Source organism: Dermacentor silvarum, chromosome 11 (genome assembly GCF_013339745.2).
Source record: "Dermacentor silvarum isolate Dsil-2018 chromosome 11, BIME_Dsil_1.4, whole genome shotgun sequence".
NCBI lineage: Eukaryota > Metazoa > Arthropoda > Arachnida > Ixodida > Ixodidae > Dermacentor > Dermacentor silvarum.
The window spans coordinates 17386344-17401897 of record NC_051164.1 but is presented as its reverse complement, the minus strand read 5'-3'; the positions used below and the strand labels follow the sequence as shown (position 1 = coordinate 17401897).

Below are 15554 nucleotides of genomic sequence, written 5' to 3'. Positions count from 1 at the left end.
AAGCTTGTTTGTCATCTCGAGTGCATGTTGCAGTTGACAAAACATTGATCATAAAGAGAGATAAACTGAAATCACCACCTACTTGACTATAGCAGAATGCTACACCCATTCTAGTGTCCTCGAGAAAAATGTTTTCTTTCTACATTTGAAGAAAAATTCGTTTTGGTCCTGTGATTGTTGCTCTAGGTGACATAACGAACAGAGATCTAAAGTAAATGGGCATAAACGAGATGAGACAAACATAACCAAAGCCTTTATTTTCTAAGTAATGTGTTTCTCCTGTATTAATATCAAGTTATGCATTGCACAGAGTAACCAATTAAGGCAATATAATGTGCAAGCTAACGATGGGCAAATGTGGAAATGAAAACCGTTGTCACAAAATACCGTGTCGGAACACAATGCGCATGCATAGGTGATAGGTCAGCTTGTGTTGCTTATTATTGCTCGCATGTACACCGCCATGAACCTAGGAATAAAGTAGACACAAAGCTAAGAAGAAGCATTTCAAAGTTATTGCTCACCCAATTTCTGTACTTTTTTGTAGCGTCCCTGTTTCTAACTTTCAACAGCCCAGCAGCCAGCGGCTGATCACTATCTAGTCCCTGCAGCTACTCTTCTGCTGTCACATTTCTTGGACAAAGATTTTATATGCATTCAAAAAAAATGGCAAGCTAACCACGCAGTGAAGCATCTTGTGTACCGTGGTGAAACATACTGGTAGACTGTAGGGGCAAACCTGGCATGTAGTGTAGCTGCCAGCAATGAAGCGAAGAGTCTAATCTGCTGCAAAGTAGCTTTTCCATTAGGGTCGATGCTACGTAGCAGCCACATACAGTTGAACATATTTTACGATGAATGTCTTTGCTATGAAATGAACCCTATAGCAAGGGCAACACAAGGCCAGGGGCGCTATTTTGTTGTGATGCTATTAATTTCTTTATGCCTTCTGGCACCATTAGCCCTCTACCATTGGTCAAAATTTACCGAGCCGTGCCCATTCTGTTTCTCAGTCATGTGATGTTAGGAAGCGGCAAAAGCCTGAAGCGTCAAAATGACATTTATTCACTCGTTATGCAAAGCAGAAGGCAGGGTCATTGCAGAACGCATTGAACATGGCTGCCCCCTTTATTGCTATGCTGGTGCAACTTTCCATCTCGTACATGTATTGTCAGTACCACTGTAACAAATTTGCTCATTTAACCAAGTCAGCTTTGCACTTCTGGTCATATTTAGCTGTTTTAGAACGAAATTATGCCTTAACTCCTCACTTTGTTGCAACTTTGCTGTCTTTTTTGGACTGTCTGTTGTAAGCTTGTGTTGATAACGTCAAAATGCGGCCAGTGCCTCAATAACAGAAATCCGAAGCGCAAAACTGCAATAGCTGCATTTGACTCCCTGCAGCTATTCCACGTGTCACTGCCAGGATTTCAAGCTGAGCACACTGTTGCCCTCAACAGCATCACATTGGCAGTAGCAGTCACTTATATTGTGGAGCAGTGCATGCAGAAAAAAAAATAAGTGACTTCATTCACTCGCTTGTTCGTTTATTTTCTGTGTTCTTTTATTTTGTTTGACAAGCTGAAATGACCTGTTTGACGAGGGATATTTCGGGCGCCTCCTCACCGTGTTATATAGGCGCATGACTGTACTGCAACATGAGCCACTATTTTGGTCCAACCATTCTTCTGAGACCGCTGGCCCATGCAGGTGCAGTGGTTGATTGACAACTACGAGACGGCGGAGGGGGTGTCGCTGCCGCGGAGCACGCTGTACAACCACTACCTGCGGCACTGCGGGGAACACAAGCTGGAACCCGTCAATGCCGCTTCCTTTGGAAAGCTCATCCGCTCCGTTTTCCTCGGCCTGCGCACACGACGACTCGGCACCCGGTGAGGCCTCCCCCTCCCCACTGCACCGGCAGTGCAGCGAGTTGACTCCTCGCTCACTGCTTGGCATAACATCGGCATAATATGGGACTAAAGTTACAGTGGGAACCCTCTAATACATTTTCCACTGGACTGTGAGAAAACAAACTTAATACCTGGGAAACGTATTACGCAAACATACTCTTACGATCATGCCAACATGCTGTTAAATGTTAGAACAAGGACACCATGCACGGCTCAGCCTCGAAAGTATTTAGTCACCAACTGAGAATGCAGACTCAATAAGCACTGCCTAAAAGTCCAAAATGTCAGATTCAGCAGAGAATGAGGAACTTATTCCAGAAGTGGCTGAAAAAGATGTCACTTTTGGGGATTTCTTATCTTTTGCAAGATATTGCGTGTCTAGCGCTAGATGCATCGGCGTCTATGAGCGAAGCCTTTCTTGGCACAGTGTCAGGTTTGCTGTCGCCTGTCGACGCTTCCGGTGCTACGAAACTTCGTGGCAATGTGCAAGAGCAATTTTGCCTCTGGACCACTTAATTTACATCACCGCCACATTCAAATGCAACGTAAGATGTGTGAGCATTACAGAATAGTGATGCATCAAATGGGAACATAATGCATAGGAGTCAGTGGGCTTTAGGTCGAGACTACGAAAATGCAACAGTGAGAAATGTATCAACGGGGTTTCACTGTATTACAGTCAATGTCCGATTTGTCGGACTCCCTAGGGGCCGCGAAAACGTCAGAAAAAAAAAATCAAGCAGTCCAAAAAATTGAATGCATGTCTTTTACTGCCCCCAAGGGCTCAAATTGCACGTCCGAAATAGCTCTGAAGGCATGCCAGTACACTATTAGACGTATCGGTGCTCGTACTGTGAAAGGAGACGGCGGGTGCAGGTGTGTATATTTATAATTGAGGAATACATACTGTATGTCGTAACAATAACCCCTTCCAATTCTTGGTATGCTTCACCGCATAACATTTCTGTATTGAGGCGAAACTGACTTTCGGCAACCGGCATTATGCAATGCGTTGTGCTTTCCGAGCTTCGAAGCCATAGGTGAGGATTACAAAGGGCAGAGTCAGCGCCATTGCTGACAGCGATGAATACTTTCAATACTGAACAGCAAGAAGCTTAATAGTGAACATAGAAGCAGATAGGCTTAGTGTTGCTGCGGTGGTGTGCACCTGTTCGAGGCAACGTGATGATCAAAATGGCGGCGGTGGTGACTTCGATAACTCCGTTCCACATCTACGGTCTTGGCAAAAAGTCAGAAAAGAAATATCAAACACCAAAGGGTTTTTTCATCCAAAATTTCAGACGTTCTTATACGTCGACTGTATGGGGCACGTGGTGGCGCCGCGACAGCGTCCGAATCATCAGGCATGTCCAAAAACTCAGGCATCCTGGAAAATCGGTCGTTGACTGTATTTGTTTAAATTTTCAGTGGTTTCCATAGTGTCATGTTGCACTCGTGATGTTTCTGATGCGTCGGTTTCTTCTAGTGCAACTGCAGTTGAGAAATGTGTCATGCGTCTCAACGCGCTGGCTTGTCCGTGAGAAAGGGTGTTCTGTGACGCTTGTCGGCGCGTGCGTCTGTGGCGTAATGGTTTCAATATCTCACTTGTGTGCTAGAGATCCTGTGTGAGAATCCTGCCATTGGACAACAGCATTAAGGTTTATTTAACTATTTATGACACCATACTTTGTTGAAAATGATGAGTTTGCAAAGTCACAAAGCTGTTCAAAGCCACAAGGATGATGCTCGGGTAAATCCACGGACTAACCATGAATTCCATGCTTTCTGAATCGCCCTGCTTGCAGCTTCCATAGATGCTAGTGCCACAGTTCCCTCTAGTAAATATTGTATAAAGCTCTATGCTTGAAAAGGTAGACTACTTCTTCACTGTACCCTTCTAGATGGTGCCATCTTGTTAAACGCATTCGGCGTTAGAGGCCAGATATGCATGAAAAAGTGCTTGGAACTGGGCAAAAAAGCTTCTAATTATTAGAATGGTCGATTTGATTCAATTCAGTTCCCTTCCCTTCTGGCACTATTCCATTAGTGTTCAATTTGGTCTCAAGTTACCCCTATACTAGCAGAACCTATTGCTGTGTGAGTTTGTACATCTTAATGACAACCTGAAGGGCGCAACCACATGCACATGCAATGTATAGTGAAAAAAAAAAAAACACAGGAGTTTGTCATTCTCTTATACAGTGTAGCCCGGTTATAACGAAGTTGGCGGAAATCTGAAATTACTTCGCTATAACCGCTTTTTCGCTATATCTGGACTCTAAAAAAAATCAAACATTATGCAGACCAAGAAAAAAAATTTATTTACACTTTCTGAAAAAAGCGATCAAGGGTCCCTTGCACGCGTTTCGCGAGCGCACGTTTCAGAATACGGTGCTCACCGTTGTCCAACAGATCGCAACTGCCCGGTTCGGAGCACAAGTACATACGCAGCATGTTGACAGCTGCGAGAGCTGCTCCGGCGGTCCCAGGCTGAGGCGCACCAATGTCGTCACCTTCGCCGTCCGAGGAACTGCTATCTGCGGCCGTTCCCTTTTCGGAGACGCTAACGGCGAGTTCATCGGTGGTGAGCTCCTCCGTTGCGACGAGGTCTTGATCCGCCAGGGCAAAGTCCAGATAATCCAACCCGCTTGGGACAAGGCTTGCATTGCCCGCGGCCTCCCACAGCTGCCCCAAGCTCGTCACTGCCGCGGCACCATCCGCTGCAGCAGCATCGATGTCTGCTTCTGCTGTTATTTCTTCGGCAGCGCTGCTTCCCCGCGAAAAACCTGCTTTCTCGAAGCAGTGAAGAATGGTCTCAGACTTCACGTCCCGCCAGGCTCAGCTTGTGAAAAATACCGCCTTTACTAGCGGCACCTTCAGGTCGGCAGCGTTGTCGGCTGTACTGATGTCAATCAGCAGACGCTCGATGACACGGCGGCGATAATGCACTTTGAAGTTTGCTATCACTCCCTGGTCCATCGGCTGGTGTGCGACAGGAGCCGCTGGCGGAGCGCCGCAGCCAGGCTTAGGCAGGCCTAGCTGGTGGCGCCATGCCGTGGAAGAAAAGCAATAGAGAAGCGCACCAACTTGCTTCGCTTTTTCACCAAAATGAGGCGCCACAAGCGGAACTGGTCTAAAGCGGCCACAAAGTTTCTGAAGCTGCCCCCACAACCTCCTCTCTGAAGAGAGGAGTACGCCGTGAAACGAGATAAGATCGCGGCGGTCGGCCCGCCTGGCACTGGAAAAGAGAATGGGAAGCGTTCGCGAGACAGCTACCGGGCGACCGTGTGGTGCGGTGAAGCAAGCTTTCGCAGGGAGCCGAGTGGGGTGAAGCGGCTGCCGGGAGCTAAGAATTGGCGGTTTTTCGGCCTAGTTGATTCACGCGAAAGTTCAAAAGGTGGTTTGATTTTTTTTTTTTTTTGTTCTCAACAAAAAACTTTGCTATATCTGCTGAGTCGCATTTTTTTACTTCGTTAAAAGTGGACTTAAAAGGCATTGAAAATGCGGAAATTTGGACGGGAAATCGAGATCACTTCGTTATAACTGCTATTTCGCTGTAAGTGGGTTCGTTATAAATGGGCTACACTGTATCTCTTAGCTGTACAATGCATGTGCATGTGTTTGTGCCCTTGGGGCTGTCATAACCCCTATACGCACGCCCCATACATTTCTACAACTGCCCTACTTTTGTACCTCCAATAGCATTGCTTGCTAAGTATAAAGCTGAGTATGGTGAACGCTTACCACTGCAAGACAAGAAAAACTTAAGTCAAGAAAAGCGGGATGGGGACTGGCTCTCAGATCCGGTTTCTCCTTATGTCCTGTTCCTTATGCTGCCATACTGGGGATGTATACTGTGACGATCGCTTTCGGCGATAGTGTCGCCTCGGCAGAAGTATCGCCGTCAGGCGCTCGCTGATTGGCTGGCTGAGCAAAATCGGATGAGCTGATTGGCTGGTTGAGCACTACGTCACGCGAAGGCGATAGTGTCGCCGAAGTGATTCTCACAGAATACGTCCCCTGCATACAATAGACCTTGTCATACATCTTGGAAAAAAAACGTAAGAAGGAACGTACTAACTGGAAAAATGTACGATCCGAAATTTGGCAGACTTAATTGTAGTAATGCAAAGCATTGCAAGCATCATTGCAGCACGAAATGCCAACGCGCACCAATCTGGTGAGGCCCAAAGCAGCCCGAGACGCACATTGTCGTTTTAACCCTTTGAGGGTCGAATTTTTTTGCCAAATGCGACCCTCCAGGGTTGATATTTTTTATTGCTGATTTATATTCTTCGACAGAACCTACTTTGAAAAAATATGGTCGTAATTTTTTTAAAGTGACAGTAAAGCGAGGAAAAAATAGTTTGTGTTGTAAAATACACAATGTTTATTCGTGAATAAGAAGATAAGCGCACTGAAAAATGGTTGTGTGCACGTCCGGAAACCGAAACAAGTGAGTAGCCTTCGTCTTATCGCCAGCAAGGTGCGATAAAGCTTTTGTAGCCTCCAAAAAAGAACCGCAAAAATGGCAGCATCGTTTGTGTATATACGCGGCTGCCTGGGAACAGGTGTAATCGTGCCGCTGTGGGCGATAAACGATCGAGTAACAAGCGGTCACCCTTTGAGAGATTTTAAACCAGATAGCCATCAGTTTAGCGCGTGCAACAAGCGGGATCCGCTGCAGGAGAAAACCATAACTTGCCGCCAATGCCGCGCACGTGCGCACGCCCGGATGCGCAAGCGAGAGCTGATGTGCCATTGCCATAAAAAAAAAGAAAGAAAAAAGAAAAAAACGGAGAGGCATTGGCGCAAGTAAAAAATTCCACGTCTTCCCGTCGAGTGGCAGTACATACCAAGCGAAAAAAATGATCGAAAGAAGCGCGCACTTGCCGCCGCCGCGCACACGCGCGTGCCGGGATGCGCGAGCGATAGCTGACGCGCCGGTGCCATAAAAAAAAAAAAAAAAAGGAGAGGCAGTGGCGCAAGTAAAAAATTCCACGTGTTTCTGTCGAGTGGCAGCACATGCCAAGCGAATAAAATGATCGAAAGAGGCGCATTTTTTAAATGTCAAGCGATACCGTACATGTACGCCATTGACCATTTTGAGGGTGTTCGCGGAGGTCATACTTGTACGGTATTGACCCTGAAAGGGTTAAGACTGCAATGGGAAACTGAAACGAAATCGAGCTGAAGGGCAATACCAGAATACAATGCCACAATGCCACCAGAGTGAAAACATGACACTTACTTCGGGCCACCTGCAGAACGGCGGAACGTTTGTATTTTTTCCCATTAAAAGTGTGCAGTACGCTTTTATTGGCACTATGCCACATGCGCTGTGAAACAGATGAAGATGCTTATCGCAATGGGTTGGCGGCAATAGTGGTGAATGGCGACATGCAATGACTTGCATGGAGATTTGCTGGTATGCGTGGCGGCATTTTCACATGTTGCATGCTGTCCAGTATTGCGGGGAAGCTGCACTTGTGTGCGCCTACTGCTCGATCACGCGTGCCTCACACCTTTTCTTGTTTGCATGGGATCTAGCGGTATGACTGCCATTAGGCGATATATACTGAATGTTGGTGCCAAAGGATTCTGTTTCCCAGGAACGTATTCACTGGTAAAAAGAGGCGTAACTGTATTGGGTAATTCTTGCTGTTGTCGATCGCAAACGTCGGCTCAGGGAAATCATATGAAGCGGGATCGTATTATGAAGGTTGTACCATACATGAAAGTTATGGGCATTGAGGCACACTTTGTGCGGGCTCACTGACCTTGCAATCTTTTCTGTGCAGGGGCAACTCCAAGTACCACTACTACGGCATCCGGGTGAAGCCCAACTCGCCGCTCAACCAGATCTCGGAGGAAGTGACCACCACTGCTCTGCGGCAGCAGTCGGCGACACAGGCCAAGAGGTAGGCCTGCAGTCTCACATGTCGGGACTCGTTTGAATGCGAGCATGTAAACGTGCTCAAACACGAACTGCAACAAATTTTTAGATTGCATAAAAAGCCTAGTTTAAGACAGTGTAGAGTTTAACTTTTGAAATGCGAGAGGAAGCATCTAGCCATTTTTGATACAACAGCCATTTTTGATACAAAAACTGAAAGAAGCCCCACTATTACCACTTGCTGGAAAGTATACATGACCTGGAATGCACGTCTTGATATTGCATGACTCTGCACCGGACTTGTCAAAATGTTGCGGCCGGGCACATTCCCGGCATTCTGCGCAGATAGTGAGCGTGGCACAGCACCAAAAATGCTAGTGGCCATATGCACCTACGCATCTGGTGCTGAGTCATGCAAAATCTTGCGAAAAGTCATTATATAATATGTCTGAAAGTGATTCTAGTTAAGCAGATTATGAACTGACAGCAACCTTCCAGAAAACGTGCTCTGTCACCATCTTACGATGGTGGTGATGTGCGTCTGATGGCTGTGACAATGCCGCAAACATGGTTTTGGTTTCGGATCCGATTGTAGTGCACAGGAAATTTTTGGAACCACTATTTTCGAAAAAAAAAGCTTTGCCAAGATTGCTTCAGTGGTATATACAATAAACCCTCGTTAACTCAAAGCTATAAAAACTGGAAAATGTTTTGAGGTGCAGTGGGAACCTGCTTATAACAATATTTATCCACCAAAGGATACCATTGTTATAACCGACAGTTGTTCTAACTGGGTTGCATAAAAAATGCTGAGGGGACAAATGTTGGAATAAGACAGAAAGAAGCACAGTCGAACCCAGTAATGCATTGCCTGTTTTAACAGTGCTGGGATGTAACAATGAGCAGCTGCTGCACTGTGAACATTTGTGTGCGTTCTGTGGTAAATAAACCACTTACTACAATGTTCCCGTGCCACATTATTGGTTGTAACAATTAAATCTGGCTGAGTGTGTGCCGAAAGAAAATGCAAAATCTAAGTAAATATAAAGAAAATGCGCTCCGCTTTGTCACATCTGCCTTTGTAAAGCCTTGCGAATTAGCGGTATAATTCAGAGGGGTATATAATACATCTATTTTGTCTGCCTTAGATATAATATTAGGTCCAGTTTAAAGCATTGTAGTATCATTTTTCATTTGCTCAGTTAGAGTTGTAAACTTGATAGTATCATTACTTGAAATTTCGTAATTTTCTATAACTTTTACTTAAATATTGATGGCCTAATTACAAATTCTGCTTCCTACAGTCTCTAGATTTTAACTCTTCTTTTAAATTCAGCAAAGTTCATTAACCCTTTCACGGTGAATGACGTACATATACGTCCTCTGTGAACACCTTCAAAATGGTCAATGACTTATATTTATGTCATCGCGTGTAGATTTAAAAAGCGCACCTCTTTCGATAATTTTTTTCGCTTGGCATGTGCTGCCACTCAGCGGGAACACATGGAATTTTTTAGTTGTGTTGATGCCTCTCCGTTTTGTTTTCTTTAATGGTTTATTGCAACGGCGTGTCGGCTATCGCTCGCGCATCCAGGCGCGTGCATGCGGCGGCGGCGGCAAGTTTTGGTTTACTCCTGCGGCGGCTCACGCTTGTTGCATGCGTTACACTGATGGCTATCTCATTTCAAATCTCTAAAAGGGGTGACCGCTTCTTACTCAATCGTTTATCGCTCACCGCGGCGTCATTACACCTGTTCCCAGGCAGGCACGTATATAGTACACAAACGATGGTGTCGTTTTTGCGTTTCCTTTTTTTGGAGACCACAAAAGCTCTATCGCACCTTGTTGGCATTAAGACGACGGCTTCTCACTTGGTTCGGTTTCAGGATGTGCACACAAGCATTTTTAGCGCGCTTATCTTCTTATTCATGAATAAACATTTTGTATTTTACAGTAAAACACAGACAATTTTTTTCGTCACTTTACAGTCGCCCTAAAAAAATTGCTACCATTTTTTTCCGAAATAAGTTTTTCAAAGAATTTAAATCAGCAATAAAAAAAATTGACCCTGGGAGGTCGCATTTGGCAAAGGAATTCGACAAAAAATTGTTTGCCAAGACAAACCATTTCTGACTTCCCGTGTAAGGGTCCCCGAGCTAGAGCTTCCTCTTTAAGGGTCTAAACCCAACAGTAATGATGACAGCAGTGCCTACTGCCGTGCCCAGATTCCGGCTGAGCGGAACCAAGTCTGGCCTGTCTGACACGCCAGAGTCCGGCACCGGAGCAGGAGGAGGAGGAGGGGGTGCGGCCATTCCGAGCCAAGGGCAGGCAGCCGACGCGCCGGGAGCCGCCACCACTGCGGCGCCACCCGTCGCAGCACAGCAGCCCTCGTCTGCCCAGCAGCACCTGCAGTTCCTGGGCGATGCGTCTGCGGCCGTTCCCGTGCTGGCCGAGGTGGACTTCGGCGGCGGCCCCCTCCCGGAAGGGCTGGCCAAGAAGGACATCGAGGCGTTCCGGCACCTATACCAGGACCACTGCGATGCAAGTTGGCTGTCTTTGGCACCCTCGTGATGCTATCTCTTAGCTTTTGATGCATCAACACAACAAAGAGACTCGGACTGAAAAGAAAGGACGCACACAAGCGGGGGGGGGGCAGTCTTTCAACTGAAGGCTTACGATGAACACCTGCCAAATATATGCAATGCAGATTGCACAGAAATGCGAATAAACGACAAAACATTTTTTTAAAAGTTAACCGGCACCTTTAACAATAGCATTAGTGGACCTCGAAAATAGAAAATTTCCAACATTCACCTTCATTTTCTCTTGTGATAAGCAACCTGCCACTGCCAAATCAACTAAAAGATAATTTAGAAACATGAATTGACAGCCTAAAACTATTAGTGCATCTCTTTAGTAGTTAATACTAGTCACTTGCAGTGGGGCTGTCAAGATGATCCTTGTGATAGACTTCTCACGAAATTTCATGGCTGTGTGCAGGCCTTCTTGGAGGCTGTGATGAACCTGCACTTTTCGACGGTGGAGTCCCTGTGGCAAGACCTGTGGGGAGGTGCCGGCAACGACTGTGGGTACGTATGCCTCACAGCACGTGTACTTTATTTATTTAAACGCGCACGGGGGGGGAAGACTTGACCGATCAGCACATGCAAGACAAGCAGTCAAAGCATTGTGACATCTACAGTCAGCGTCCAACTTTTCGGACTCCCTAAGGGCCGCGACAATGTCTGCAAAATTGGGCAGTCCGAAGAAATGACTGCACGCATTTTACTTCCCACAAGGGCTCAAATTGCCAGTGGCAAAATAATTATTTCAGGATTATAACTTCGTTTTACCATCAAAGTCTGCATGGACATATCGATTGTCCATAGCGACCACAGATCATGATGATCTTTCTTCGCCATCACCACAACGTGACAATACTCTGCCTTGTATTGCGTATTGCGCCATGCGTTGTGTGTGCGAGTGAAGGCGTGGGAGGGTGAGCCAGCAACCGCAGCTTAATCTTGCGCATGCGACACAGGAAGGCGGCCGGAAGTGCACGTTCTTCGTTCACGCACGAGGAACGGGGAGGAGCCGACGGAGACGGGAAAGGGAGGGGGGGAGGGTGCGTTCTGCTTACGCGGCTGCTGCTCACGGAGCTATCTTGAAAGCGATCTGCGACGCGGCTGAAGTGTGCGCCTGCGGCGGCCTCATCTTCAAAGCGATCTGCGATTTTTCGCCGAGTGCCAGCAGTGCCAATAGCTTCGTATGCGCCTTTCGATGTTTCGTTTGCATTGAAGCGAGAGCCAGTGCTGTCAGTTTGCTCGCTGCCACTGGTGGTATTTCTCCCTCCAGCGTTTTAACGAGCTCCCACGGTCATCGAGCGAGATGTTTTCGTGTTTACCTGTGCGCGTGTGACACTGTGCTTGTTTATTTAGTTAGTAAGCGAATATTTACAACATTATATGGCCGATAAAACTACTATCCTTACTTCGTATAGCTGTCTACTAATTTGCTATCGCAATCGATGCTTCGCCTTTCGCGTGAAACTGCGATACTTTTTTACATAGATGTCGCATGGATGTTTTTTTTATTTATGCAGTAACCTACATCGCCCAGTTGGGAATTATTGTGGGGGGATTCAGACAATAACACTAATGAAAACGTGGAGTGTGGCGCCAGCGTCTTCTCTAGTAATTTTTGTGGGGAACCCTACGGTTGGAATAGCGTGTGCATCGTTTGCGGCTGATGCCTGCTCAACTGTGTGCCCTTTGCAGGGACCAGGAGAAAGGGCTGAGTCAGTCGAAGCTGCACCTGCTGTGTAAATGCGAGGCTGTGCAGAAGTTTGTGCAGCATGCCGACTACCAGTTCTACCAGAACCTGGTGGACGTCCTCATCCCCGACGTCCTACGGCCCATCCCCAGTGAGTTGTTACAGCATGCATGGGAGTGTATCTAAGAGAGTGCTGACAATTTCCTTTTTTCTTCTCTCTCTCTCTCTCTATTTTTTTTAATGAAATTAAGTCGAAATCCACAAAACCCAAGAGCACACACTGGCAACCATCATAGCATCCTAAATAATTAAATGTGACACTTATTTCTTTGAACTAGTTTCGGCTTCAGCAACCAAGGGGTGGATTTTTTATTTATTTATTTATTTATTTATTTATTTATTCATTTATATTTACAGAGGTGACTCTTGGCTCTAATATGAAGGCTTCATGATGTCCGGAACCTACCTTGGTGGCGTAGTGCGTACAGCGATGCTTATGCTAATCCCGAGGGCACAGGATCAACACACGGCTGTGGCGGCCGCATTTTGATGGGGATGAAATGCATATACGCTCATGTACTTCCCATATTTACCCGAAGCTAACACGCACCCTTTTTCTGAGAAAACGGGCCCAAAAATTGCCAGCACGTTACAGTTGAATATGAAATCAAAACAGTATTCACGGCGTTGGCAACAGCCTACTGTTGGAGCGGTCAGACGCGGTGTTACAGCCATTACCAAACGGTGACAGAGCACGTTTTTGCAAAGGTTGCTGAGGGTAATATTGCGCTTTACTGTGATCTAGAGCAGTATCCTCAGTGAATAACTTTTGGAGATACTATCACTTTTGCGAGATTTCGCATGACTCGATACCGAATACGTTGGTGTAATCGGCCGCCAGCGTTTGTTGGCTCTGTGCCAAGCTTGCTTCTGCGCGCAGTGCCAGGAGCGCTGTTGGACGCACACTTCAAACAGTATCCGATGCAGAGTCTCGCGAAAGTGATAGTATATCTTTAAAAGTGATCGCTCGAGAGTACCACCCCTGTGTGTTTGGTATTTTTAGCCAATGAAGCCTAAATGCCACTGCCACGCCGTTTACTTTATGAAAGTTCATTCGAAATACCACTGTCTGTGAATGTAAATTTGTAGGAGTGTGCGAATATTCGGAAAGTTCTAATATTATCGAATATTAAATTTTTTATATTTGTATTCGATTCAAAAAATAGATATCCGAAAATGTTCGAATATTTGGCTGGATACGGATATTTGAATCAAATCGAATATGTTGCTGGCTGTTTGGGAGCAAATACGGTTCTTAGAATTTGTTTCTATCTGAGCTAAGAAACTTGGGGCGCTTTCGTGCTCAACTTTGCGATTTTGTGCTGCTAGCGAAATTTCGCCTGTAAAGCACACTTAGCCACTAAACGTGTAAACTATGCGGGAAAGCCAGCCTCTCAGTAGCAAGGGGCACGTGTTTGAGGACAGCAAAGGTGCACTTTTTTTTTACTTTTTTTTTTTTGCAGTGCCACCCCCAATTTTGAGGTTATTGCGTGACAGCAAGTGCCATGAGTGACGACTGGCATAGGGTCAAATGCCTCCGAGTTTACGGGCATTTGATGCAGTATAATAAGCGACAGGTTGGCAAGAACACCTGGTGGGAATTACTCATTTTTGCAAGTTAACATGAGCCAAATGCACAATGTTTTAGTATAATGGCTTACTAGTCTAGTTTTGTAACGTTGCCAATGTAATTGCAATGTTCCAACATATCAAGTTAAACCAACTTGCAAATAAATGCATGTGCATATCATTATTCGATATTCGAAGCTAACTACAGCCGAGCCCGCTTACAACAATATTCAAGTGCCATGAAGATTCCATTGTTATAACCGGGTTGCATGAAAAAAATCAAAACTCTGATGGCAGAGCTGTTGTGAAAAAACTATAATGGCGGGGGGGTGGGCCAGTGTCTCTCCCCACCACCTTCCTCCATCCGGCTGCCGATTGTGTTGATTCATTTAACTCTGCTTCCTGCACGCTCTGATCACGTGTAACAAGTTACGGCTGTCGGCATTAAAGAATGGCACGGCTATAGTAAAACCTCGGTTAATTCAGATTCCAAGATACCGAAGAAATGTCCGCATTAACTGAATGTCGAATTGCCGAGAATATCAAGAAAACAATAAACAAATGCTTTCTTCGTCAACACGCTGTTATTTATTGAATGAATCAGCAAAATTCTGTTTCTATTTTGCACAAAGGCAGTGCGGAAACTGTAGTTCTCGTCATCTCATAGCTGATTAGTGCTCGCAGCAGTGAAGGTGTTGCGTCTTCACCTGAGACACGCTTTTCACTACCGCGCGCATATCACAATTATTTTTTCTCCAGGTCGCCGCCCATCGCGATGTAAACGGTGCTCTTCATCCTCCACAGCTTTGCACTGAGTAAAAACGAAACTATAGTTTGCTGCAACCGTGCCCGTCGCTGCCGCCATCATGGACGGCGACCTTGGGGTTCTGAAGGCGCGTGATCGACGCATGCACTGAGTCAAAACGAAACTACCGTTTGCTGCAACTGCAGACAAAACTACGGTCGCTATCGACGCAGTCATGGATGACGACTACTCGGTTAGGAAAGCACGCGGCCAATGTGCGTACCGAGTCAAAACGAAACTACTGTTTGCTACAACCGCTGCAATAAAAAAATAGCCGCCGCTATCAACACGATTATGGATGACGACTATGCAGTCATGAAGGCATGCGGCCAACGCGGTGCTATGCGCGGTGGTAAACAGAAGAATAATGGCTTTAAAGGCACAAATAGGCATGAAGCGTTCCGGCGTTGCTGTCATTCACGTATAATTTTCACTGATGACTACGGCGATGTGAACTCCGTTGCTTCGTTTTGGTGGACGCTAACACTGTTTTGGCTCTATTGCGTCACACATTTGCGGCGCTCCGCCACAGAGGGTGGCTCGGCGTAAAGCTATGGGCGCAGCCCGTTTGTGTTCGGAGGGGTGGAAGGGCGATGGGAAACAGGTGCGTGAGGCTGGCAATGTGGAGAAGGATGAAAACAGCGTGCAGCGGCGTGCAACGGCTCGAATTTCTTTTTTTTTTTTTATGGAGTTCGCATTCCATTCCCTTTCAGCACGGACACCCACTAGCCAGACTTCATCGTTATAACCGATAATGCAGCATGGGGGCATTGTAGTAAGCGGGTTATTTCACCATAGAAAACATACAAAAGTTGACGGTGCAGCAGCTTCTCATAGTTATAACCGATGTATTGTTAAAACCGGTATCGTTGTAAGTCTGTATTTGTATTTAATTCGTATAAAAAAATTTTGATATTCGCACACCCCTAAAAATTTGGCATGTCTCGTTTCTTCCGATTGTGGACGTGGGGGGCATGTTAGATTTTAATTGGCTCAATTAGCAGCAGTTCACATTCAGGTGCACTTTTATATTTTCTTG

The 15554-nt window shown here is 46.0% G+C and overlaps 1 protein-coding gene across 1 annotated transcript in view; it reads left to right on the top strand.

Annotated features, from left to right (window-relative positions):
• The window catches only part of LOC119433301 (DNA-binding protein RFX2-like), a 92017-nt gene that overhangs the window by 45531 nt on the left and 30932 nt on the right, over positions 1 to 15554 (top strand). Inside the window, 5 exon segments of the mRNA XM_049659137.1 lie at positions 1711 to 1892; positions 7715 to 7834; positions 10035 to 10350; positions 10810 to 10898; positions 12087 to 12232. Of these exon segments, the coding sequence (XP_049515094.1) occupies positions 1711 to 1892; positions 7715 to 7834; positions 10035 to 10350; positions 10810 to 10898; positions 12087 to 12232 (853 nt within the window).